Source organism: Calidris pugnax, unplaced genomic scaffold (assembly GCF_001431845.1).
Source record: "Calidris pugnax isolate Ruff unplaced genomic scaffold, ASM143184v1 scaffold219, whole genome shotgun sequence".
NCBI classification, from domain to species: Eukaryota; Metazoa; Chordata; class Aves; order Charadriiformes; family Scolopacidae; genus Calidris; species Calidris pugnax.
The window spans coordinates 4,676,151-4,702,564 of NW_015094507.1; the positions used below are offsets into that span (position 1 = coordinate 4,676,151).

The following is a 26,414-nucleotide window of genomic DNA, read 5'->3' on the forward strand; positions in this document are numbered from 1 at the left end:
CCGGTTCGGGCTCGGCGGCGGGCGGCGGGGTGTCCATGTTCCGCTGGCTGGAGGTGCTGGAGAAGGAGTTCGACAAGGCCTTCGTGGACGTGGACCTACTGCTGGGCGAGATCGACCCCGACCAGGCCGACATCACCTACGAGGGGCGGCAGAAGATGACCAGCCTCAGCTCCTGCTTCGCCCAGCTCTGCCACAAGGCGCAGACCGTCTCCCAGATCAACCACAAGCTGGAGGTGAGGGCGGAGAAGGGGGAGCGAGGGGCGGAGGAGCCCCCCCGGTGTCCTCTCCTCGGAGGTGTGACCATGCCCTGCCCGCGGGGCAGCCGGAGCCCCCGCCACCCCGGGCCCGGGGCAGCCGAGGGGGGGTTCAGGCGGCCCCGGGTTTCGGGAGGCTGTGTCCGGCCCCGTGGGGTTGGGGCCCGGGCGTGACAATCCTCTGGTCTGGGTTATTGTAGCGTGGGCACGGAGCGGTGCCTGCCAAAAAAAAAAAAAAAAAAGAAAAAAAGTTCTCTTTGATGTTGAAAGCAGCAGTCTTGAGCAATAGATGCTGCTGACGGGTCTGCTACATGCATCAAGTCCCTAGTGTATCTGGAAAGCCTTTTAAAAATGGGATGAAGACATATGATTGAGATGCCCAAAGCTTACAGTTAGTAGTCGAAATGAGGACATCATTCCCGCTTTCAAGTAAATGAAAGAGAAAAAATGGATTGGGGATGGACTTTGGCAGGTCCTCTTGTCCCTTCACGCTCTGAGGCAGATCAAATAGCTCTCTGCCAAACTGAGTGTCAGAAAATTAATAGCGGGGATTGCACGTTCTGTGAGGGGAATAATAACTATCCTTGCTTTTGGAAAGTTTTCTTCGTGCCTCATCCAGAATTTCAGTCAGGGTGGGAAGAAACAAGCATCAGCTGGAGCCAAGCTGGCCAGTGCTGGTGCTGCTCAAGGGGCAGGGCTGCAGGTCCTGTGACTTGTGCAAGAGCTGGAGCGCTCTGGAAGAAGATTCGGGGAACCTGATGGACATTTTATAACTACAGTCCAACCTGAGTCATCTTTGGTTTAGTAGGTACTGTCCTTAACAGCTATGGATGTTAGCTGCCCTCTTGTTTTTCTGTTGCATATTAGAGACTGTTGATGTGTTTTCCCTTAATTATCTTTTCCTATGGGCTAAACCCCTGCAATTTCTTCAGTATCTCCTGTAGGCCATTCTTTTTAGTGTTGTGCTCTTGTTCTACTAACTTTTAAATATATGGGAGTAAGGAGAAGAACTTCTTTGGAACCATGAAGATATATGCTTTGTAAGAGCTTCAATAGAAAATAAACCACAGAAATCAGTTCTTTCAGTTCTTTGTGTTAGACTTATTTTAATAAAGGAATTTGAGAGTCTTCAAACAGTAAACTGCTCAAACTCTGCCTTGCAGTAGGAAGTTAAGTAAATTGGCTTTGATTTTAATCAGATTTCTTCCTGGTATGAAGACATTGTTATGCAAAACTGTCTACAGAGTTTAACAGAAGAGCAGCATGCTTCAGAGTGGAACAAAGACCTCATTAAACTAGGAGCTTTTTTCATTGCAGTCTTTATTTCATCAGAATACTTATTGTAGTGATGTTTATGGTATTCTTTGTGATTGTTGCTATGCTGTCATATACATTTCAGTATTGGATATGTATATATCCTGTCAACCTATACAGTAGGATTAATTGTATAGGCTTATTTACTAAGATTTATGAGTTTATCACAGAACCAGGGATGGTGGGTGTTGCGTACAGACTTGTAAAACAGATGAGTTTTCAGGTTATTTTAAGACAATGAGTCAATGCTTGGTAAATATTTATTTGAAAAGTTGTTTCAAGCTTAAATATTTTGGAAGGAAATGATATAACTCAGATCCTGAAAGGTATTTTTGTATCTAATTAAAATAACCAGGGGCACCTGAATAACTGAAGATCTGTGCCTCAATCTCAAATGAGTTGAAGAGCAAAGAAGCACAGTTAGTAGTTGTAGTAGCACAATTATTGTATATGTCTAAGTGTATGAATGAACTGTTTGATAAAAATGATGCTGATAAGCCAGAGTGAGTGCTTTAGAAGTGAATAAAGCGCCTTTTATTTTGTGAAAGATTTTTATTACTGATAATAGTATTAGGCCTCATACCTATAAAGGGGTTTTTATCTTTCAAATAGACCTTTAGAAGGATATAGTATTGTTTTGAAGGTTGGTCATTTTAGGACCTCATAATTATTAGTCATAAACTTGAAATGCAAACTGCCATTTAAAATCTCCAAAAGATGGAGCTGCTTTGTTGAGAATGAATGTCTTGTCTTTTTATGTAGAGATATGTAGCCAAAATACTCAGTGTCCAAATGAAGGATACAGTTACATATTTTGAAAAAAGTCACTAACATTAATACTGGCATTTAGGATGTGATCAGTGCATTTACTTTTTTTTTATAATGCAAGTTACTTCATATAGCTTTTAAAAAAGCAGTAATTTCTTAAAAGCTCACAATTTTAACTTTATAGTGCTTGTGCATTTTAATACAAAGCTCTCATCAGTTTTGTGAGACTGTCTTTAGTCATAGTTTACTTAGGTACAAATGCTTATGCAAGCTAATAAGTTAAATCCATCTTCAGAAATATGCCTTTATTTGGATTAAAATAATTATTTTACTGAATGTGTCAGTGACTGTTAAAAGCTAAGGCTTTAACTCTTGCAGCTGTGTGTGCATGCTGTTGTCTTACTGATTGACTGACGTTATTTCCTAAAGGAAAATCAAATGAATAATAAAAAATTATGAATATAATTCTGGTTTCTGTGGGTTCCATTTTCTTGTCCAAAATTGTCGGGTTTTTTAGAATATCACAGACAAGAATAAAGAGACGCAGTTCAGGCTTTGACTTGTCAACTTAATATGCATTCTCTGATTGGTACAATTCATTTAAGAGGCACAGCTTAATTGGTTTGGTTTGGTCGGTGGAAGCTCCTGCTGTAGGACTTTGGTGCAAAACCCCCCCAATTTTGGCACCATTGGTGTATAGCTGCTGCTAGAGAGATGAGTCTGGGTAAAATATTGTATGAAGGATGTTTCTGAATAGTGGAAGAAGTCTTCCAGGAAGATGGTAGTTTCCAAAGAGGGAGTTACATGTCACCAGTTCAGGGGTAGGTTATTTTCAGAAGGAACCTGAAGGTATGCAGATGCACAGTGGATCTATGCAGATAAATTTACTTGTGCTTTAAGGTGGTGAAAGCTTATAAACATACTGCTGTGCTAATAACATTTGCAGTCCTAAATTAAACTAATTAAACAAAAGGGAGGATTTGTTTTCATATTTTTCCCGCTGGTCACAGCAGGAGAGAGTTGAATTAAGTAGCTTATCAAAGAGGGAAAAAAAAGTGCCAGGTGATAGAAGCCACTGTCTTTTCTGAGATCAACTTCACTTGAGCGTGAACAAATGAAGAAGTGTATCTTGGTGGAGAACAGTAAGGGCCTCTGGCTGTTAGAACAAGAGGATATGACAGCCATTTTAAAGGAGATTTTTTGTGATACTCTCTCAGAAGGAGAGAGCAAGTGCAGGCTGGCAGTCACTGAGGGATTTTGGCTGAGTTTTAATTGAGAGGAAGTTCATAGGATTTGTTTTTCCTGTTTGACTGTCACTTGAGGTGAGAAGATTGCATGATAATGACTGTGACGTTTTCTAGATGTCCTTTTCAAATACAAAAAGTTCTGTATACTGCAATTCTGCAGAAGTAAAAGAAGTAGGTTAATGTGCCAGTGAAAACTGAGTTTGACTTCAGCTTTGGCGCTTTGACTGCCAATCTGATTCTGTAATTTGAAATGAACGAGCTAGAAAGGAATGTCTGGTAGAGCACACCCTGTGTCTTGGCAGTAGTGTTAAGCCAACGTACTTGCTAAAGTTAGGGAAAACATTGAATTATATGTCTAAGAAGTTAATCACTTATGTAGTTTTATGTCCTTGATGAATTTGGAATCGGCAGGTTTAGAGGAACTTGTTCTTATAAGCTAGATTCTCCTATAAGTAACTTGATAGTGTATCAGCTAAAGCATATGTAGTATTATGTAGGTAGTCTGAAGATGCCTATAAAAAAAACAAAACCAAAACCGAAACCAAAAAACAAACCTGAAACCCAAAAAATCTAAACGTAGGTTCCTTTATGTGAATGGTGATTTTTTTCATATAGTGTGTGAGTCCATCTTACGGAGCACACAGCAGAATTGTAGTCTGGCTCTGTTGTTTAGCAGTACTTTTTAAACCAAAGTAGGACCATACACTTTCTTATGAGGGTCTGTTTGGATTTTTTTCCCCTCTTTCTTTTGCTTTGTTGAAGACCAAGATATTTCTTTGCCCACTGACATATGTGTCTATAAAACTGGTACCAAAGTTATAATAGCTTCATAAGAAAAGTAAATTATTTAATGTTTTCAAATGTCATAAAAATTTATAGTATTTACTGAGATGTTATTTTATTAATTAATCTTTAACTCTGAATACTTTTTCCCTTTTGGAATAGAAATATGTTGATACTAGGCGGAATGTGGTATTTTGGAAAATGGATCGAATGAGATTTGATCCAGCTGATTCTATATCCTAAAATGTGAGCAGTTTACAGATATTCAGGAAGTGAAGTACAGGTTTGCATCAATTTTCCAGTTGGCTTATATACTAAGTTGTCATTAGTTTGATACCTATAACTTCTCTCACAATAATTACAGCCTTTTTAAAGGGGTGACCTATACTTAATTAATGTTTTCCTGTGCCAGAAGCTCTGGAATTCTATACAAGTTTAACTAGCTTACTTTAGTTTCTGTCAGCATGTGGTAAAGTGTTTTCCTTTTCTCTGTCTCTCTGGGAGTTGCCAAAGAGTAAGTGATAGGGAACCAGTATTTTAGTTTGTATTTCTTAGCTGTATTTCCTGAATTGTGTTGCATAGCTAGTACCACTTTTAAAGTAATGGCAATGATAAAACTGCCAATATGACTTCAAAAATTTGATTTGTGTCTTCTTAATAAACAGCTAGAAACATGAGCAACACAGAAGAAAGTCTTTGTGAGACAGACAGGAATTTGGCACTGGCAGCAAAGTGTACAAACAGTGATTTTAAAGAAATGTAATTTCTTAGAATCATAAGAACGGTTTGGGCTGGAAGGGACCTTTAAAAGTTATCTAGTCCAACACCCCCTGCAATGAGCAGGGACATCTTCCACTAGATAGGTTTCTCAGAGTCCCATTCAACCTGACCTTGAATGTTTCCAGGGATGGGGCATCTACCACCAACACTGTTCCAGTGTTTCACCATCCTCAGTGTAAAACATTTCTTCCTTCTCTCTAGTCTAAATCTTCCTGCTTTTAGTTTAAAACTATTACTCCTTGTCCTATCGCAACAGGTCCTGCTGTGTGTCCCCGTTTTTCTTATAAGCCCCCTTTATTTTGTGCTTCTGTAAGTAGGTGCAAATAGAATGACACAATCAAATACAAAGTAAATCGGTGGCAAGCAACAGTGAAAACAATAATAGTTTGGTGCAATAACAAGTATTTTAATGATAGAGATGAAAAAGATCAGTGACTGATATATAAATGTTGGTTGATATGTGCATTTGTGTAAATGGGAACCAAATTTTTAAGATGCTTTGCATGTATTATTATTAGGTTATCTTTTAATCATTGGGTGGAAAAGTGTGCAAATAATTCCATATCCAAAATGGTCTTCAGCAGAGAAGATAAAGTGTGAATGTTCTTTTGTATCCTTTTAATTTGCTAACCAGTCTCTGAGTGTTTTGCAGGACTAGAACTGAGAAATAGAGCAATTAATTTTGAGATGTCTTATGTAGTTTGTATTCTGTTTGGGATGTATTAAAGGTGGACTAAATTAACTTGTGATTCGTTTGTGTGTTCAGTTTCATAAATTGCATTTTTACCAAGATTACCTACGTACACTACTCTAGTGTTTATTTAGGGAGTTAGTAGTCATAAATTTTGTATTTCATGTTCTTATTAGCCACACCATAAAGACCATTTTGTTAAATTTAAAGCTTCAGCTAAAACTTAAGTCACGTGTGTCCTTTTTGAGGTCACAATAATAATGAAATGAAGGCTTTTAATTTCATTTTAAAATTTGTAAGCACAGTCTTTTAAAATAATTTGTTGAAACAGGCTAGTCTTTTTTGTCATTGACAAGGCATTCTTTGGTTGTGTTGAAATTGGGGGGAGGGGGTTAGCAACAAAAATGATGGTTCCAAAGTGCATCATTTATTCAGAAACTCACATTATTTACAGTGCCGTCTCCTTGTTTAGTTTTGCAAAGAGCACAGTGAGGTTAACAGGGTTCTGATCTGTTTCATGGTTTCTCATTCAAACCAGTCCATTGAACTTCATAGGGTTGTGTGAGAAATTGCAGCAAATGCTGCTTAATAGGCAGGAAGAATCGAATAGTCAGGCCCAAGGAAGGGTAGAGTGTTCTTGTCTTTTGGAGAGCTGTAATCGAAGCGGTGAAGTGGCGCTGGTGAGATAACGGAGACGGTCCTTTCTTCCAGCAGTCGGAGAAACATAGTACTTGAGAGGTTTGGATGCTTCACATCCAGGGGCTGATGCCGAAGTCGGGGTTCCCCATGGAAACACACCGGTGTGGGGGCTCCTGGTTCCGCACGGTGCAGACCGGCACTTGTGATCTCCAACCAGCACCGCTTGTGTCTCTGGTGTCTGGGAGTGTGTTTAGGCCTCGGGCTGTAGGAGCTGCAGCTGTCGCATCCTGAAAAATTGTTTTCTGTCCTGCAGTTGTGTAACGTTACGGGAACACTTAGGAATAATGATTTCATTGTTTGTGAAGCATAATCGGGGTGGTTTTTTTAGACTACTTTTGCCTTTAAGCAACATTTCTGTCTTTAAAAAAAGTATCTCCAAAACGTAACGTTAAGCAAATATGCTAGTGTTGTATCTTGATATTTGTATTGCTTTTTTCTGCGTGTGCTGGGGCAGAACCCACAGAGTAATCACAGCATAGTAGTGTTCTCTGTTGTGTTTCATGATCCTAGATCCTTCAGTCTGTAAATCAGAAGGTTAATAGTCTTGATCAAGAGTGAATGTTTAAATACATAAACATGTATAGCAGTAAACTTTCTGGAGTCTAGCATCAATTAGATGAAGACATGCTGCTGAAGAAATAAAACCACCTCACATGCTTTATTTGTCTATGAATTTTGGCTTGATCCATGGCAAGATTCATAGGGACCACTCCTGTAAAATTAGCTATTAAAAATATATATACTGGAAGTGTTTTATTGGTAACAGAATCAATGGAGCTCATGAAATCTCACTTCCTACTGGTTTGTGGGGAATGGTTTGTCCTAATGCAAACATCGAGTGCTTTCGCGAGTCACTAAGACCTTCCAGTTCAGGCACCCCCAGTTCTCTCCTGGGATCCCTGAGTTTCACCTCCACAGCACGCTCTGCCTTTCCACCCACCTCTGGTTCTGGTTAGTTGGCCGGACGGGAGGCAGCAGCCCCGTCACCAGCTCAGAACCACCCCTGTGGTGCCCAGCCTCCTCCGCGCCATTTGCTCTTGGCTCTGGGTGGATTAAACAAACCACCGAAGGGTGGCTCTTCCTACTTTCCCTCCGTGAGGGCACTAATCCAACACTCTTTCCTACTGAGCAGCTGTTTTGCACAAAGCTTGCCCGTTGAAGGAACTTTTATCATACACATCTTTACCCCTCTAATGGATTTGTTTGCATCTCAAAAACGGATTCGGTTCAGATCAGCAGGGAGGGAAGGTGAAATTAAGAATTAAGATACGTGCGGATAAAATGATGGCACTAGACTGCCTTTTTTTAGGAAACTAAGACAGAAATGATGAAATGTTACCACTTTTTGTGGGTTTTTTTTAATGCTGTTATACCTATGTTTGGTGTTTCTTGAAGTCTTAGCTGCTGGCATCTAGAGGTGGTTATGTTGGAAAAAAGTCATCTTTCATTTTAAAAAGGCAGTTTTCAGACCTGTATGAGTTTAGGCTCAGTATGAGAATGAATTAGGTGTACCCTAAAGGCCTGAAATGAAAGGAAAATGAAAAAAATCTTTAGAGAATGTTTGCTACTTAAAAGGCATTTGATGAGAGCTTGGCTTATGACTTCTAGTCACTGGAGGCTGGTAATACGATGCATATTTTTGTATTTATCTAGCTTTCCCTTGCTGAAAAATCTGTGTGTTTTCTAATATGTCCATTGTGCTTAGTCTTCTGCTGAGCTAGAAATTGATATACTGGAAAGTGCATCATTACAAGCCTCAAAAAGCATTCAGTACGCTTTGATGCTGAGGCAATTCAGGTTTTCCTCTCATTTTTAGGTGGCATGGGGAATAATGCCACTGCCTCATCTTAGAATTTTTCAGGCCTATGACTTAGCTTTCCAGTTCAGCTCAGCTCTATTTTGAGTCCTCGTTTCTGGCCAATGGGTAAATCTTAGGTATTTTTTCCTATCTATTAGCTCAAATAAGACTCTTGTCTGTATTGCAGAAATGACTGGATTGATAGCTCAGAAAACAAAAAAGATTTTCCCAAAGCTAAAAAAGTGCCATTATTTTATCTGGCGATGCCATCTCTGTTTGCCCCCCAGCCCTGCTGCAACTGGTTTCCCTTTCAGTGGCGAGGGGCAGGTTGTTTCCTGTACACGTGGTTTGTCAGTCGCCATCACCCCGCTTTCTGAAGTGTCCTGGGTGGGTGTGTGCTCCCCCTGACGCTTTAGATCTCGGAGGCTGCCAAGCTGCCATCCTCTGGTGCCTCAGCCAGGCGGTGACGGTGACGAGAAACGGTACCGTGTGGTTTTCGCCTGCCATCTGTCTGCTTCCTGTTGTGCCCTTCTGTACACAAATACCTCTGCATTTGTACTTCTTTTTCATGTCGTTTTATTCATCATTTCCTTCGTGTATTTACGTTGTAAGTTGTTCGGGCCAAGGTCCACGTTTTTATTCTTTATTATTTACAAATGTAGCACAGGAGCTTTGAGTGTGGCTCAGAGATCTTAGAGAAAAAACTTATTTTTGTGTAGTTATTCTAACAGTTGCTTTTCTGTGAAAAATATACAGGTGTATGAATAAGTGGTTTTTTATGAGAGTTCAGACCCACATATGAAAAAAATTATGAGAGACGATACAAAATAATCAGCAGAGACCTCAGTGATTTTTGTTTTGTTTCTACTGCTCAAAGCCTCCTCCCTCCTAATAAAAAAAACTGGTTAAGGCTTCAAGAACTCCGTGACTGTCAGTGCAATCAGCATTTAAGATGAAATTGTTTATATTGACAGCTTAAAATACATATTTAGTGTAAGATTATTTATATCAATACCAACTTTTTGATAACTCACAACTGCTTGAACAGGAAATAAAGACTGTTGAGTAAAAATAGAAGGGCATTATGTCTGAACTGTTTCGTCTAGAGATTTAATTTTTTTTCAATTTTTGCAATAATATTTTTGAATACTCTGCAGAGTGAGTATTTTTCTGTTGCTTAATGCCATGATTTGTTTTCTTTTATATCTTATGGAAAGAAAAAATAATTTATAAATTCTTATGTATTATTTCAGTTGACATTTTGTTTTAATTTTCATAGGCATAAGGTCTCTATGAAACAGAAAATGCCTGGTAAATGGCAAAATATCTCCCCAAATTGAGTAAATATTTAATTAGCCTTTCAAAACTCTTCTTCTAGTGTCATCTGTGTGTTTGATTGTTTGGAAGATAAATATTGAGTCTTACTATTTGATTAATTTGACCAAGGTATACCATTAACTTGAATTGTAGACTTTTATTTAGAGTTAGAGGTAGCTTGTTTATTGTGATAATCTGAAACAGTAGATCTTTCTGAAAAAGCTTGTGTTTACTAGTACTTTGAGGAAGAAAAGGAAAACAAAACCCAGACTTTTGGGATTACCTTTCCTCTCTCCACCATGGACAGATCAGATCAGTATCAAAGGCTGGTTTTGTTTTGTTTTGTTTTTTAAATTAAGAAAAGCAAGGATAAAAAAGGTAAGAATCCAAGGAGTATGTCTTGTATAGTTGACAGTGTATGGGTTGTAATTGGGCAGTGAACACAAAGATATTAACAGTAATGTGTTTAGTGATTATTGATGAATTGGAGAACACGCTTGAATGAGGTACTTCAGAAAAAATAAGTGATTCTGTCAGTAATGCAGGTTTTTTTTTTTTTTCCTTAGTCTTTTCCATAGTGTCCCACATATGTAACTTCTCAGAGTTCTCAGTTAACAGCCAGTACTGACCTGAAACGTGTCTCAGAACACTTCAGGAAAAGTTAGTGGTTGTTGTCCCCAGAGGGGAGGTGGGAAAGTGGAGCATTTAAACAAATGGTCTGACTGCCTTTAGAACTGCTTAGAAGAAACTTAGTTATTTTCTGGCTGATTTCAGTAAGCTTTGGCTTCCATTATAAGGTCTAGACTGGGCACTGCCCACTGCCGTTGGCACCAAATTCCAGTTACAGATCTTGGACTGAGAAAATACTGAAGACTTCAGTAAGTCAGAGACAAATGAGCATATGTCAAAAGGCATTGACCTTGCCAACAGGTGTCAAATAAAAGGAAAAAAAGAGCTGTGCAAATTCTGTCTCTGCTGTCCTGTCTGCTTCATTTTCCATCTCTGCTATAGGGCTTAATTGGAGGTTTTCATGATGAAATCATACTTCTATCAGCCACAGTCCAGTCCTGCTGCTAACTGTGAGTTGCCTGGGGCACAGACTCACAAATGAGTTAGCAGAGAGAAACTAAGGTGTTACCTTGCAGTGTGATACTTGCTAATGTGTGATAATTGCTAATTTGCACAGTTGTCTACTACCCTAAATACAGAAGAGGTCCTCTTCTGGCTGAGTCAGCAAGTTACTGTTAGAGGATGTTATGAAAGTAAACACACTACCTTCTCTTCAACATCTGCCCCTTATTGTTCCCCAATTAAAGTTTCTGTTCTCTATCTATTGTTTAGTAGCTCTTCTCAATCTCTCCTAACCGTGACGCTCAATGGTCTCCTGCGGGTTGGTGTTTGTTACTTCTGCCCCAACTGGCTAGTCCACAAATTCCATATCAGTTGCAGGTGACCTTCAAAATACCTGACATCTCTTGTTTGATAGTCTTCTTGGAAAGTACATCCTAAAAGCCAGCGATGAAAGGATTGGTACAGTTGCTTGTGCAATGTTAATTTATCCTCATTGTGCTTATGCAAATTGAAACATTATAGTTACGTGATCTGGCACTATCTTTTTCTGTAGAAGCCCTGCCTCATGCAGTGAGTGGTGCTCTCAGAAGGCATGGCCTTGTTTGTGTTTGTGTTTGTGTTCGTGTTCGTCACTTCCTCTGCTGTCTCTGCTCTCTCTGGGTTTTACTGAGTAGATGCCAAAATTTAATGTACTGCTGTTGGATTTCCAGTGGTCTTTCCATATGATTCCTTTATAACAAAGTGAGAGAATGTGGACAAAAACCAGTGCCAATAAGGGTAATATAAAGGAGAATTAAGTAAGCTGAGAAAGCTGTGGAATAATGTAAAAGATCTGTCAGCCTTCAGAGAAGTAGATCACCAGACTTGAAACCAGCTTCTTCTGTTTGCTTTTTTGGTGTGACTCTTGTAACTACATCTGTTCCTGGGGATAGATTTATGACTTTTCATCATGAGTAAATACATTACTTCCTTCTCATACCATTTCTCATTTTGCTCTGTTTATTAAAACAGCAGGATATTAATGTAAATCCTAGGTCTTATGCAGAGTACTGTTTCTTTTTATTATGAGTTTGACAGTCTGTGATCCCTTTGGAGCATCGTGCGTGTCACAAAACTTGTAGCCATCATTCTCGCTGCTTTGTAATTTGCACAGGGAACTTGTTTGTTTTTGGTTTTTTTGCCAGAATTCTGCTCTGTTTCCTATATTTCATTCTCTACTAGGTGAGGCTGGCAGATATAAAACGGGTGTAATTTATCTGTTCTGCCACTTCCTGCTTCTCCAGGGGTTTCCAATCAGAATGGAAGAGTGTTTGTGTGTGTGTCTATATAAAAAAAGTAATAAAACTTTGTATGTTAGCTGTTAGTATCTGTTTGAAAGGAGGAAGACATTAGTGGTTGTTTTTTAAAAGTAGAAGTAATATCATTATACATTATATTACAATAATAATAAAGTAGAAGTAATATTGTTATACATTATGTGAAATTGTGACTGGTGCAACTGTGCCTTCATTATTAAGGTCTTAGTTATCTGCTCTGTACTGCATTACCACCTCTTGTGCTGGTGATATTTATATTTTTTGCTTCTTTAGTTCAGGTGTGTGTCTGCTTTTATTGAGGGTAGATAATCTATAGCAGAGAGACTTTAGCAGTGGCTGGTCACTGAGGAGAACAATGCAATTTTGTAAAATCTCTATAAAATTATATGGGTTTATGGTATTTAAAATATTCCTGTAGAATACAATTTCTGCTTTAGAATTCTACTGGGGTTTACAAATTGCTCAAGTTTTTTGTCATTCTGGGAGTTGGAAGGTGGAAAGCAGTGTTTGTGTCATTCAATGGAATGATAGCTGGCTTGCAATTTGATATTCAGTGCAAATTTGAAGGTTAGTGTAATGTTATTAAATTATCTAAAATACCATACTTTATTATGAGAGGGGTTTTTTGGTTTAGTTTTGGGGGATTTTTTTGAAGAATCAATGACTTTACTGTTTCACTTTTTAGTTCCAAATTTTTGGAAGCAAAAATGTAATCTGGGAATTTACCTAAAAATATTCAACATGATCAAAATTCCCCTCCCCTGAGATCATCTCCTGTGGGTTTGGGGTTTTTTTGGCAAATGGTAGCTTGAAAGCTTATATAAATGTTTATATAAAAAAGGTTTATCTTATAAACTGCTACTTGAACTTAAGGATAACAAGTAACCTGGTAAACATGTTAGAACTTTTTCTTTTACTCCAGATACACATACTACATGTGTCTGTATTTAAAATGTTTCAAAATCGCTTTTTGAAGCTATTCCTGGTTTTCTACATACGCATTTTACAGGCATGTTAATTCATGACTTTTGGTTTGCCCGTCTCATTTACTATTTCAGTTAAGCTGTTGAGAGCAGACCAATTGTAAATTGGGTTATTTGAGTTCAGCGTTGCATTTATAATTGTCATTTTACTTTGATCAATATTTTTTTCCATAAGAGTTAATAATTTCTAAATTTTAAATGGTGTTTACGTTGCTATGGCTGTAAGTCCTGTGTGGATTTAATGCCATTTTGCCCTGTTTTAGAGTGGACATCGCCATCACACATCGTTGTCTGCGTGAGGAGAAACCCAGAGACTGTTATTTTCAGCAGTGGGGGGGTTGGCACTGGGGCTGTGGATGAGTGAATTTGGTGGCAGCTGGGGAGCAGAAAAGCCTGCAAATGATCTAGTGCTTAAGTTGGGCTACAGAGGAACTAATGACAGCATGTACTCCTACCTGTATTAACCGTGTATAGCGTACAGGTATCAGCAAATGATGTATCTCTGTGTCGCAGCTCAGATGACCCCATTTAATCATTCTTCTAATTACTATGATGGATTATATCTTCGCAGGCGCAGTTGGTTGATCTGAAGTCTGAACTGACAGAAACGCAGGCAGAGAAGGCGGTACTGGAAAAGGAAGTGCATGATCAGCTTTTGCAGCTCCACGCTGTTCAGCTTCAGCTACATGCCAAAACTGGTCAGAGTGTTGATTCTGGGGCTATTAAGGCAAAACTGGTGAGTATGATGGCTTGAATGGGGGGTTACGTTATACTTTTCCCTCTCCTTGCTGAAGTTCTTCCTTGGAAGGTGCAAATAAGCTTATTAACATTTTTGAAGTGAAAATTTGTAGAGAGAGTTAACTTTTTCTTTTTTCAAAATAACATTTACAATTGGTTGTTAACAACCATTAAAAATAATGTAAATAATATTAGGATAATAATTAAGAATTTAAGAAGTTGGTTTTTGCATAAACTGTTTTTAAGTGATTAAAAGTAGAATAAGAAAATATTTTGGCGGGTGTTTAAGCTTTTTTGGAGACAGAAGTTGCAAAAGCTAATAGCGTCCGGTACACAAATACAACCGTATTTTTATATGTATCTTATAAAACCCAAAAGTGAGGTAAGTCAATTGTTTTTATTGTAGCTATACTCTGATAAGAGTAAGAATAGGATTGTTTTGCCCTACAGAGGGAGGGTAGATGGCATCACAGTCCTCTATTATCATTCTTTCTCTTTACGAATGCTGCAGATGCATCTGTGTTGCTGTTCATTGCTATGTGCAGCCAACTGTTGTAAAATAGCTCAATAAATCACCGATAATTTTGTACGATACATTTTTTAGAAACTTAGACCTATACAAAGGCCACCAAAAATTAACAAGAATTAATCTGTGCAATTAGTTGGTGTTGACTAGTAACCGGAGTGTAGTCTGCCTTGTTACTAGCCACAGCACGGATTCAGGCTCTAAGACTGAGGCTTTGTCAGTTAGGAAAGTGAAGTAGTGCTGTGTAGACTGTGGTTTCTAACTGTGGCATAAATCAAAGTCTAGCTTTCTGGCTGTTTCTAAAATGGCTTCACAGGTTGATTGCAAATACCTAGTCCCAAAATATATGGAACATTAGATTAGTCTCCTCTGCTATTTTGTCCTGTTAATTAATGTATAATAAAACACAGTAATAGGCTGTATGGCTTAAAGGTTATCTAGGCTAATCACTGAATAACAGGAGTAATCCAAACTTTTTCCTGTGTCAGATCTAAAAACTGTAATTGAATTGGAGCTATGTTCCTAGCTCTACATACTTGCATATTCAGGATCCAAGTAACATTTTTCTGAATTGTCTGCATATAATTTATTCTGTACTGAATTATAGCTTAATCATGATGAATCTTCTTCAGAGCTGTTAATAATTTCTATGGCCCTGTAAATAAGCATTAATCAAGCATCACCAGCATTTTGTGTTAGGCTGCAGGTTTACATGTAACGAATTTTTTAAGCCAACACATCACTGTGAGTGGTTTTGGTCCCTAAATTTTATTGGGGAGGCTTAACATCTGAGGGACAGAGAGAGTAATACTTTTAACCTTTTTGTTTCTCCTTACCTTGGTATTAGCAGTTTCTAAAGATACATTAAGTCTCCATGCTATTGACAGCAGTCTCTTCCCACAGGTGACAGTAAATATATTTTACTTGCATTGTTTCAGATTTTACCTGTGTTGAAATTGAATTTATTAAAAGCCTAGACTGATATTCTTGCCTTAATTCCAGTTAGTTCCTCCTTTTTTATAAGCATCAGAGCTAATCTTTTGAGTTTTCTTTACTTTGCCTTTAGGGATTTCATAGTTCAAATGGAGGGAAACTCACTTTTAAACTGTTGTAGATACAGTAAACTATGAAGGCTTGAGCAACTTGAACAAGCAGAACTGAAGCTGCTTAAATGACAATAAAATGTCAAGTGTGAGTTTTAGGTAAATAAAAACTGTCGTGCTGACCTTCTGGCAGTCAGAAAGCCTGTGAGGGCAAAGAGGGACTGTGTCAACAGAATATGTGATGGGGAAATAAAGTTCTGTACTAGTTAACTCCCTGCTTTCTTTAACGACAACCACTCTTCTTTTGAATGTAGACTCAGCACAAACACGTACTCTGCAAACTGTAAAATTGTACATAGTGGTGAACTAAGACATTTCTAAATGTTCCAGATTGCCAAGCAATTGATAACATCGTGTAGTTTAGGCTGAATCCGTTTCATAACGGATTTTTTTCTTGAGTTTTGCAGTTGGTTTGTCTCTTCTGCTACTTCTCCCTATCCTTTATGTCCCTTCGCTAATACATATTTTGTTATTCTTTCTGAAAGGAAAAAAAAATCCATTATGTGTATAACAGATGTTATATTACAGAATATATTTTCTATGATACTTTCAAAACTGCTTTCATGCAATTCACATTATCTTGCTAGGAGAAGGCATTGCTTTCAATACTACAATAAGGTTAAAATTTTTAGTAAGATTTTTAATAACTTTCACTGCAAAATACCAAATTTGCTGATAAGTACAATTACAGCAGTGTGCTTTTCTTTATGCCTTCTAATGAAATATACAATCTGCTGGTAAATTTCTTTTGGAATAAGTAATTTATGTTGTTGCATTTTCTTGATGTTCCTATTGTCTGTTTCTCTAACTATGGAACTCTTTTCTTCTGTCTTAAGTCTGTCCTTTCTGTGGATGAGATGGTAAGTATGCTGATTGTCTCTCTTTATGTTTAAGCAGTGCTTTTGTCTTGTGCAACAACATCTACGTGTTGGCCTCAGAAACTGGCAAAACAGATCTGGCTTTGTCCTTCTTCCTGTCTGTTGGCAAGATGCTGCGTAAAGAATTTTCTTTGCATTTTAGTTTTCCTTTTCTAGCTTTGGTGCCCTCTTTCCTAAACCTGTGTGTGTGTTTTCATTTATTATTGTTACAGCTAACTTGGGGCAATATCTGACAACCTGACATTCTGAAAGATTGTTCTGGCAGTATCTCAAACATTTTTAAGGTGTTATACAATCTCTAAAGCATAAACACTCTACACGTCTACCAGTGCAATATGAAATATTTTCTATATTGTATTTAAAAAAAAAAAAATCCCATCAGCTTTTCCTTGTTTTCACTTTTCCCAGTTCTTATGGATATGATTTACTTGCTTGTGTAACAGCCCAAAACATAAACTCAATAATATATAGTTAAGAAGAAAAAGTGATACAAAGTTAACTTTTATCTTTTGATCTTTCATGGTGATAGACTTGAAAGGTTTTTAAACAGCTTTTCCACTTTTATTTTGTTGTATACCTCATTATCATTGCTCAGTACTTGCTCTTTGAAAAGCCACAGGGTAGCTGGTAACTGTAAGCTCTGATCTTCAACATTGCAGTTGCATTTTTGGTTTGGTGGGTTTTTTTATATTACCCACAGAAAACATAGTTTTTTCTGTTTTGCAGAACCTGTGCCACTCTATGAACATGTCTTCAGACATTCTGTATTGCAAACCTTTGATTTTTCTTCAAGGTGATCAATTTGAGACAGTCCACAGTAGCATTAAGAAGGGATTCAGGGCGTAATTTTCCACCTCAGTCACAGAGTAATAGTCATAGTAATGGAGAAAATAGGAATACGTTGTTCCTCATATTTTAGATATAGCATTTAAAATGCATGACTAAAAGTGATTCCACTTAAAAACATCTGATTTTCTGTTTAAATTTAATTTAAACCATGAATCAAATTCAGAGAAAATAAATGGAAACTTGATGAGAGTTTTTAGGCTGAATACTTCGTATAAATCCAGTAAAGTGTGCTACGCAGAATTTGCTAGGGTAAGCAATCTTAGATCACTTTAGCAATTAACTTTTCTGGGAGAGGTTGGAATTCTTCTCCCAAGGTGTATTTTGGATACATCAAGGAACTCGTACGTCTCTAAAGCATTTTTCTGAATAGAAAATACATCTGGTACAAATTCTAACAGATTATTGGCAAAGGTATTATGAATTTTTAGTTTATGACTTCTTATTCAGTAAATAAAGCATAAAGATATCCAGTGAAGAAAAAACCAGAGGTTTGGATGTGAATAATGTACCTTCATGTGTCTGTCAAATTCCAGTCTTCGTCTAACTATATTTGTCAAATAAAAAGTGTTGTAAAGGTGAGTACCTAGACAAACAGGGGGCCTGTATTATTTAGAGTAATATTGGCCATAGGTGTGTAGCCCACGTAAGTGTTACAGGAGCCCTGTCCCCGTGTGTGGACTCTCCAGCTACTGTAAAACAAGAGTTATGTCTGAGCTGTCACCCTTCTTGCTGATGCAGTGTGTGGCAGAGGCACAGTCCGTCAGTGCTCTTGAGTTCTTCAATGGCCCTTTGGCTACTGGCAATAGATGACAGTTGAAATAGCCCAAGAGGGAGTTTCTAAAACTAGGTATAGTTTTAGAAACGCCTATTTTTCAGATGCGGATTAGTCAAAATTTCCCCCCCCCCCCCCCCAAAAGGGAAGGTACATTCCTTAGAATGTTTTCTGTGTGTTGGGTTTGAGTGGGGTTTTTTTTGTATTTTGGTGTGTTTTTTTTAAACAAAGCTGTTTTGCACTATCTTCTTTTTTGAGTTTTGTCAGGGTAGGCATCTTCATGTGTAGAATCTCTGGCTTTAGTTTTGTGGTTGGTCTTCAGAGTCTGATTTGGATATATCCTTGGCTGGACATTTCTTGGTCGTTTGCATGAAAATAATTACCATTTTAAGGACTTAAAGAACATTCCCTTGACATCTGGTCATGTTTTAAGAAGTATTTAAATAGTTAAAGAATATTATCAAATTGAAATACATGGTGATTTTAATTTTTAAAATAGTCTTCTCTCTCATTGTATGTATCTTCCGTTTGAACACAGCAAGAAGTAAGGACAATATTCAGGCTACTGGAGAAGGGAGAAGCGCTGTTGCCAGTTACAGTCCCTGGATTTTGAACCAGTAGAGTATTTTGTGCTAAGGAGTTGTAAGCTGGATAAAAATCATGTCAGGAGCAGAGAGTTGACTGAAAGGCTGCCTGTCCCCAGAGGGGAATATGCAAACCAGTAGCTGCAGTGCCGGAATCCCTGCCTTCATTTTTTTTCCTGCATGCACGTCCTGTGCACAAGAGAGTTACTTCACATTGTGTGTGCGGAAGCAGTAAGTGCTCTTTCATTACTAACTTTGATAAAAGCTTTCAGCTTTTTTTTTTTTCTTTTTATAAGGAAAGAGAACTTGAAGCTAACAAAAAAGAAAAAGTGAAAGAAGCTCAACTGGAAGCTGAGGTGAAGCTGCTAAGGAAGGAAAATGAAGCTCTTCGTCGACACATAGCTGTGCTTCAGGCAGAGGTTTATGGAGCAAGATTGGCAGCCAAGTATTTAGATAAGGAATTAGCTGGAAGGTACGTAAAGTCAATCCATGTCCCTTAGAGTGAGATGTTTTTTGTTGTTGTTTTCTTCCTTTGCATCCCCAGAGGCAGGTCTAAAGTTAAGACTAAGTAGGAAAAGTCTCACATTAACAGAACAAAAGGAAGAAACCAAAAATCTCCCCAGCTACTGTGCTTGCAATAGTTCCTGTGTGCTGGGGCCAGATGAAGTGTATGAGCTGTACAATGCACTGATTTTTCAGTTGTAATATAGCATGTTGTTTTACTCTCTTTGCTGTTGTTTAGGGTCCAGCAAATTCAGCTACTGGGCCGAGATATGAAGGGGCCTGCTCATGACAAGCTCTGGAATCAGCTTGAAGCAGAAATACACCTTCACCGTCACAAAACCGTTATTAGAGCGTGTCGAGGTCGGAATGATCTAAAACGACCAATGCAAGCACCACCAGGACACGTAAGTTGAAAAGATGAGCCATTCTTGCATAATTTCCAGCATTTGTAAAAAATAGATACAAGTTATTTATTATTTTTTGTGTTTGTTTTCACTTCAGTATCGTATTCTTTCAAATGTCACTTCTAAATATGTTACTTGTTTGTAAGCTGGAGGACAGTTCCATGCTGAATAGCATGTCCCCGTAAGTGACTGTGAAAGATAAGTCCTTTGACATAACCTAGAAACACTTGGTCATTTTGAAAACTGAGCCTCTGCTATGTGTGTGTATAAATATTAATTTAATGGCATGATTTTGTTACCAAAGTTTCAAAATGTGGAGCTAATTTATTTACAAAAAGCAAGAAGAATAACATTTTTTAGGATCAGTTTGAACTGAAATTAATTTTTTAAAATTTTGTTAAAGTCCAGATAAATTGACACTGTAAAATAATTGATTATTTTTTTCCCTTCAAAAGGTATTTTTTAAAATAAAACCTTTAAAAGCCATTTCACTGCAGGTAGTCTTGGTAGAACTCACCCAACTTGTCACGTGACCTGTTAATCACCACAGTGTTCCATGTATAAACCCAAACATTTTCAGGAAAGTGCTTTACTTTGCTTTGTTCTAAATACCGTGGTTGGTCAGATGGATCTTACTGCGTATGTTGCCAATTGCATATAAAATATTGGTAGATAAATATGCATGTGTGTGATTTCAAGGGTATGCATAATGGCAACAGCAGCTTAACAAAAGCAAACTAAATACCTTGATTTACTTAGCCTCTCTTTTAGTTTTGAGTTGAATCGCTTTTTGGATGATTTGTTTTTATCATAATAAAAATAAACTTGAGCAAGTGACCTCTTCCTTGGGATTGTATTACATCTTCTTCTAGTTTTAAATTGAAAAGTTGTATGACAAACTGCAGCAATGATCAGCATTCCTTTGTGTAGCCCCTTATATTTTTAATATGTGGCTGATTGCCTTCTTTTGAACTTAAGTTCTGTGTTGTGCATCACTCAGCACTGAAATAAATGAAATAATTACTCTCATCAGGAATGCTTAGGGATCAATCTTTTTTGATTTCATATGCTGTCTCTAAAGGGGCACTGGAAGTTTGTCCTCCCTGGAGCTAGTCTAAAACTGTTGCTGGTATACTGCCTGCATACAATTAAAAAACCCCAGAATGCAGAAATGCATCACTTTTTGGTTCGCACCCTTATTTGTGCTATGTTTGTGTTTTTTATCAAACTAGGATCCTGATGCCTTAAAGAAGAGTCAAGGTGTTGGTCCAATCAGAAAAGTTTTGCTAGTTAAAGAAGACCACGAAGGACTAGGAATTTCAATCACAGTAAATACTTGTTGTTTTTTTCTATTATTCAGAAGAAGCAATTTGAATTTGCATTCGTACTTCTGTAAAGCATGTGGATCAGTGAATGTATTGTTAGAACATTTGAAAGAAGGCATATGCAAATCCATAGCTATGGTGGTAGAACCTGAAGACTCATTTTGATAGAATAGGAAATAGGTAACTGCTACTTTATGTAAAACTTAAGATCTCAATTTCTGTTGAGGGTATAGACACTTTAGCAGATCAGGCAATGATTGATTTCAGGTGTGGTAAGTCTGTAGAAGAGCAGAAACAATCTGAGAACTAACTTCCAAAGCTTAGCTGTTGGGATTGTAACTTTTCAAAAGTATCAGTATTGGCACTTCCACTTAACAAAAGCTATATTAAATTTTTACAAAAAATTTTGGAAATTCTGACTACTATACTTCTATTCTAAATGTGAATATTACTTCTTGCAAGTCAATATGGTGCCTGATATGCTTTTTTAATAAGTTTTTGAAGTTGTCTCATCAGCTGGTATATGATGTTATACTTCCATTATTATTCAGAATTGTCTTCTTTGGTTCTTTGAGATATATTTGAAATTTATCCATTCTTTTATGGGGAGAAGATTAAGGGAAGCATCTCGTGCATTCTTTTTGTCTGAAGTGTGCTTTCTAATTTCCTTAATAAAAGTAGAAATAAGCACTTTAAGGGCAAGTACCAGAATGTTTATTTTATGCCAATGGACATCTCACTTAATTAAAATCTACTTTCTTTTACAGGGTGGGAAGGAGCATGGTGTTCCAATACTGATCTCTGAAATCCATCCTGGACAACCTGCTGATCGATGTGGAGGACTGCATGTTGGTGATGCTATTCTGGCAGTAAATGGGGTGAATCTAAGAGATGCAAAACACAAAGAAGCTGTAACTATTCTTTCACAACAGGTCAGTTGGGACCTGTTATCCATAGGCACATCTAGGTGCTTCCCATGTTTTGCCTTTTGAATTACCGTGAATTGTAATGTTTTCTGTTAAGCACATTGTTATGCTAAGCTACAGCGATTCCTGAAGCTGTATTACTTTAGACTAAATCCTCTTATATTTTGCAGTTTAAGGAGAAAAAAGCTGGGTCAGTACTGGCTCAGTTAAACCCATGTATTGGCTAATGATTCCTCAGTAAGGCTGATGGAAATCAGCTTGTTACATTGCCCCACAGCAATAATTATTTAGTGACATATGTTTTAGTCTTTTATAACTGATCAGCTCCAGCCAAAATATGTTTGTTATATGCTTTGTGGTCTAGAATCTTCTTCCTGTCTTCCTTCCCATTTTCAGACAGTTACAGGTGAACTGAATTCGTCAGAAAACTTACTTAGAAGCCAGTTTAAAATGTATTGGCACATAACTAAGAAATTGAGATAACTTTGGTAAATCTTATCTATAGAGTTGTACTTCTTTAGTTAGTAACAACTTAATTCAGATACATATCTGAAGTATTCAACACAACTGTAGATGTGTTTACAGCAGTAAAATGTATTTGGTGTAGTAACCTAATTCATCTGGGTAATCCTGTTACAGAGCTGTGCAGTATTAAGTAATTTTTAATTTTTGCTGCATTTTAGAGAGGTGAGATTGAATTTGAAGTAGTGTACGTTGCTCCAGAAGTTGATTCAGATGATGAAAATGTAGAATATGAGGACGAGAGCGGACACCGTTATCGTTTGTATCTTGACGAATTGGAAGAAGGTGCGAATTCAGGTTCTAATAGGAAAGATGCAAATGTGGATGTCAAACCCTCACCAGGTAAACCTTCTAAAATTTGTTACGTGCAGTTTAATTCTGGGGTCTCAATATGCAAACCAATTTCTGTAGAACACTGTTTTTTATATTCATTGTAAAATCAATGTACTTTTAATTCAATTAACCTCCTAGTAGGTTGTCAGCTCTTTTGGTTGGTCCCTCACTTACTGGCCTGGTTTACTTAGGTACAACTGAATTAACTGAATTAATTTGTGGGGGAGTTTTGTGATTGCCTTTTCCCAAAGGTTGGAAGTTTATTCTTATCTTTTCCTGGCTCTAGTCTAGGAGTAGTTAATTCCCCTTACCAGTTTATGTTGTTGACTTCTTCCAATACATTTTTGAGATCAGAGAGCTATAGAAAGAGTTCCTGTTTTCCTGTTGTACTATGTTCTGCTAAAAGCCTATTGGCTCTTGTTGCAGTCGTCATTCCAGCAAACCCTTCAGTTTCTGAAATAAGGCTCATTGATCTGCCCTTCCCAAGATTGCTTCTCTTCCTTAAATAGAACTTCTTTTTAACTTGCAGCGTTTGATAAGAAACCAAGTATTGATGGACATGAAAATGGAGACCTGGTGAATTCAGTTGAAGCTCCGTTAGAAGACACTGCACCCAAGTTAGCGCGTTCTGCCGAGTCCTTATCCTAAAAACAAACAAACAAAAATCAACTGGACAGATCCCATCTTTGGGAACAACTGATAATCAACATTGACTGCTCCAAGTTGCATATACTAGTGTAGGTTGTTAAAGGATGATTAAAAGTCAAAGGGGACTGTCTTACTGTTGCCTGGAAAAAAGGCGGTTACCTCAGGGCTTCATTGTGAGCAATTCTAAATGTGGAAAACTGTCTTTTGCGTGACACGCAGTAGTTATCTGACATATGGCATGTGAAATGAATTTTCTGTTAATAATAAGCACCAAAGCATGGGATTTCTAAAAAGGATAACCTCAATACATTCAACTTCTAATCTCATTGATGTCCCCAAGGAAGTAGAGTAAGATGTGGCCGGCTTCATTTTGACCCTTTGATGTTTTAAAGGAACAACTGATGGTCAGTTTGGTGTGAAACAAGCTTTAACTCTGAAGGATGGGGGGTGGAGAGTTGTACCATTGCATCCATGAGTTTTGTACCTTAGGATTTTTGAACTGTAACTTTTAAAAGAAAGCTTTTTTGTTTGGTTGTTTTTTTTTTCCCCTCAGAATAGCAAAAATCAGCTTCTATATGAGCAAAGACCATCAAAACCCAAACAGGACAGTGGGATACTTGCTAATTGTGATCCTTCAGCCCATGATCATTTTATGAGTGAGATTTTTGACATTGTTGTTTCAATGAATTTGTTTCCAGTTGTTCCATTTGAAACTTGCTCCAAAAGTATTTAAACAGAGTATTATGAGGTTTTAAAAGCAAAATTAGTTTAAAAAATACTCGCAATTATGTGGGCCCTTTGGTATTAGTGTTTTTTTTTTACTATCATCAATTTAGATTACTGCTAATACAGGGTGGTTTGATGTGGTCATCATTAGCTTGACCTTATGAAATACCGAGTGCTTTTGATGGCTACTGAACATATTCATTTCACATTAAAATAATCTTTAAAGAAGTGAAAGTTGAGTGCACAGTACTTTACAGGAGGTGCTCAGAGTCGTACGGTGTCTGGCCCTATCTATGTTATGTTATGGCAGTCGTATTAACCTATAATTGTCTTACTGTTGAAACAAAATGTTACTCCTTTTGTAAGAGCGGTGTATCTTAAAATAGCTTTTAATTGGTGTACATCTAAAGGCCCACAGCGCAGCTGCAAATGGGGGCGTTGAGGATGGTTTCTTGGCCAGTTTCTCATGCTCCATTTGTAGATGGTTTGGTGAAGGGCAGTGCTCTCCACACGCAAACTCTACATTGTAATCGCATTTATTATTTCAGCGTGCGACGCTGGCTTTCCTGTTCACTGCTCTGCAGGCTGTTGAACTGTAATGTGACAAGGTTTTGTACATCGAGAGAGGAGCTAATGTGAAAAGACATCTTTGCAGGTGTTACTGTGTAGGGTGCACATACATAAGAAAAAAACCTCAAAGGCCTTTAGAGTAACATCAGCTAATCTTACGTTCTAAATTGTGATGTAGAACACAGTTATTTGTCTCTCCTAGGAGCACTATATATATATGTTTATAGAAAAAGCCTAAAAATGTATATACTTTATTCAGAGATTTTGCTATTTATAAATTCCTTAACTTCGCTATTTACATGATTGTTTTGTGTATGTGTGTGCGCGCGCGCATGAGTTCCACTTGCTCAGTGGAATAACATTATTTGGTTCATTTTTTATAATAGTCTTTGTCATACAGCATACTGTTGAAGGTTTTTAAAATAGCTGAGGCTGTACAGTTTTCACCAAACAGAAACTAGTATTTAAAAATAAAGCTGTGTGAAGAAGCAGCAGGTCCCGAGGCACGTTTCTTTTTCTGAAGCTTCAGAAACCTGAGGACGTCTTGGTTGTGTGTTTGCAGATGAATCCACTGCCGTAACTTTCCACCCAGATTTGTATTTTTCCCACACTTACTCAAGCAGAGTGCGCTCTGAGACTGTCTGTGGCCTGGGACACTCCACGTCCTCTCTGTCAGAAAGGACAGTTCAAAGCCAACCAGGGATCTTCTTGCCTTTGAAAATCATCGCTCTCTGAAGTCTTGCTACAGTTGGACGAAGTGATGCTCGTCCAACTAGTCTAGTAGCTTTGAAAAAAGGCTTTAGATTTGGCTGTACGGTTTCCCTTTATTTGAGGGAAAGGTGAAATTTTTAATTTATCTGTTCTTCCTTACTTCTTGGCACATGTTATTTTCCACTTAATGCTTTTGATCAGTTTTAGCCTGAAGTGGGAGAATGTTTCGAGTTATTTTCCTGACATTCCTTTTCCACCAGTTTCTCATGTTGCTATACTCTCTTCTTCATCATCTGGAAGTAGCTGGACCCTTTCTCTGCTCTTACCTTATCTATTTTTAACCTATCAACAGAAGGAACAATTGCTGAGGAAAATGACTAGGAGTAGACAAATCATGTAGCAGTAAATTATCACCAGATTTCCTTTCCTGCAGTTTTTATAATCTCTGTTTAGAAAGCCCTGAATGGGAGGATTTTGCTCAGACACTACAGCCTGTCTCCATGTACTCCATACTTCCTACCAGCTGATTTCACATACCGGTTTATTGTAGTCATACTGAGATACTTAGAGATTAATATTTAACCTGAGAAAAGTTTTGCAAGTTGGGATTTCCAGATTCAGTAGACAAATGCGTATTCTTCCTTTTGTCAGTAACTGGAAGACTCAGTCCTGCTGATTCCTAGAGATTGAATGAATTAGGCTTGGAAGAATTTCCAAGGAAAGTCAGTATTCAGACTTCATTTTTATTTTTTAAAGTGTAAAATGGTTTACTTGTGTGTATATATATTTTTACTTTTAAAAAATAAAATAATATTCTAAAGAGAATTTTGTGGGTTTTTTTGAGTAGATAATTCCTTGCCTATTAAAAAAATCTTCGGTGAGACAATTGTATTTTAAGCTAAAGGTGGACAGTGTGTGTTGGCGTCTGGGACCAATGTTAATTAAGAGCATGTAAGTTAAGGAAAGTGCTTTATGGCAATAAATTTAACTCTGATCAAAGGCTGTATGTAGTATTTCCTTTGTAAAAGTGTATTCTTGGCAGTGAAGAGGGTTTGTATCTGTCTCAATATATGTTAATCCACAGCTGTATCAAACAAAATTCAGGTATTTATTGTATCTGTCCAAACATTATTACATCATGGATTAATCTAATTTCTGTAGCAGATAGAACATTTTGCAACAAATGTATACATCTAGTTAAGCTGAATATAATATATTTTTATTAGCCTGTAAATAAATATACTCTTCTGCATTGCAGTGATTTCTGCACCTGA

General features: G+C 37.5%; 1 protein-coding gene across 1 annotated transcript; it reads left to right on the forward strand.

Annotated features, from left to right (window-relative positions):
* Positions 1 to 2: 2 nt before the first annotated feature.
* GOPC (golgi-associated PDZ and coiled-coil motif containing) lies at positions 3 to 26,414 on the forward strand (the record flags this gene model as incomplete). The annotated part of the gene is made up of 9 exons (XM_014964426.1): positions 3 to 233; positions 13,593 to 13,757; positions 16,225 to 16,248; positions 18,768 to 18,943; positions 19,214 to 19,379; positions 20,612 to 20,707; positions 21,472 to 21,636; positions 22,314 to 22,494; positions 23,015 to 26,414. Coding segments are annotated over 9 exons (1,323 nt in total), but the record flags the coding sequence as incomplete, so codon positions are not given.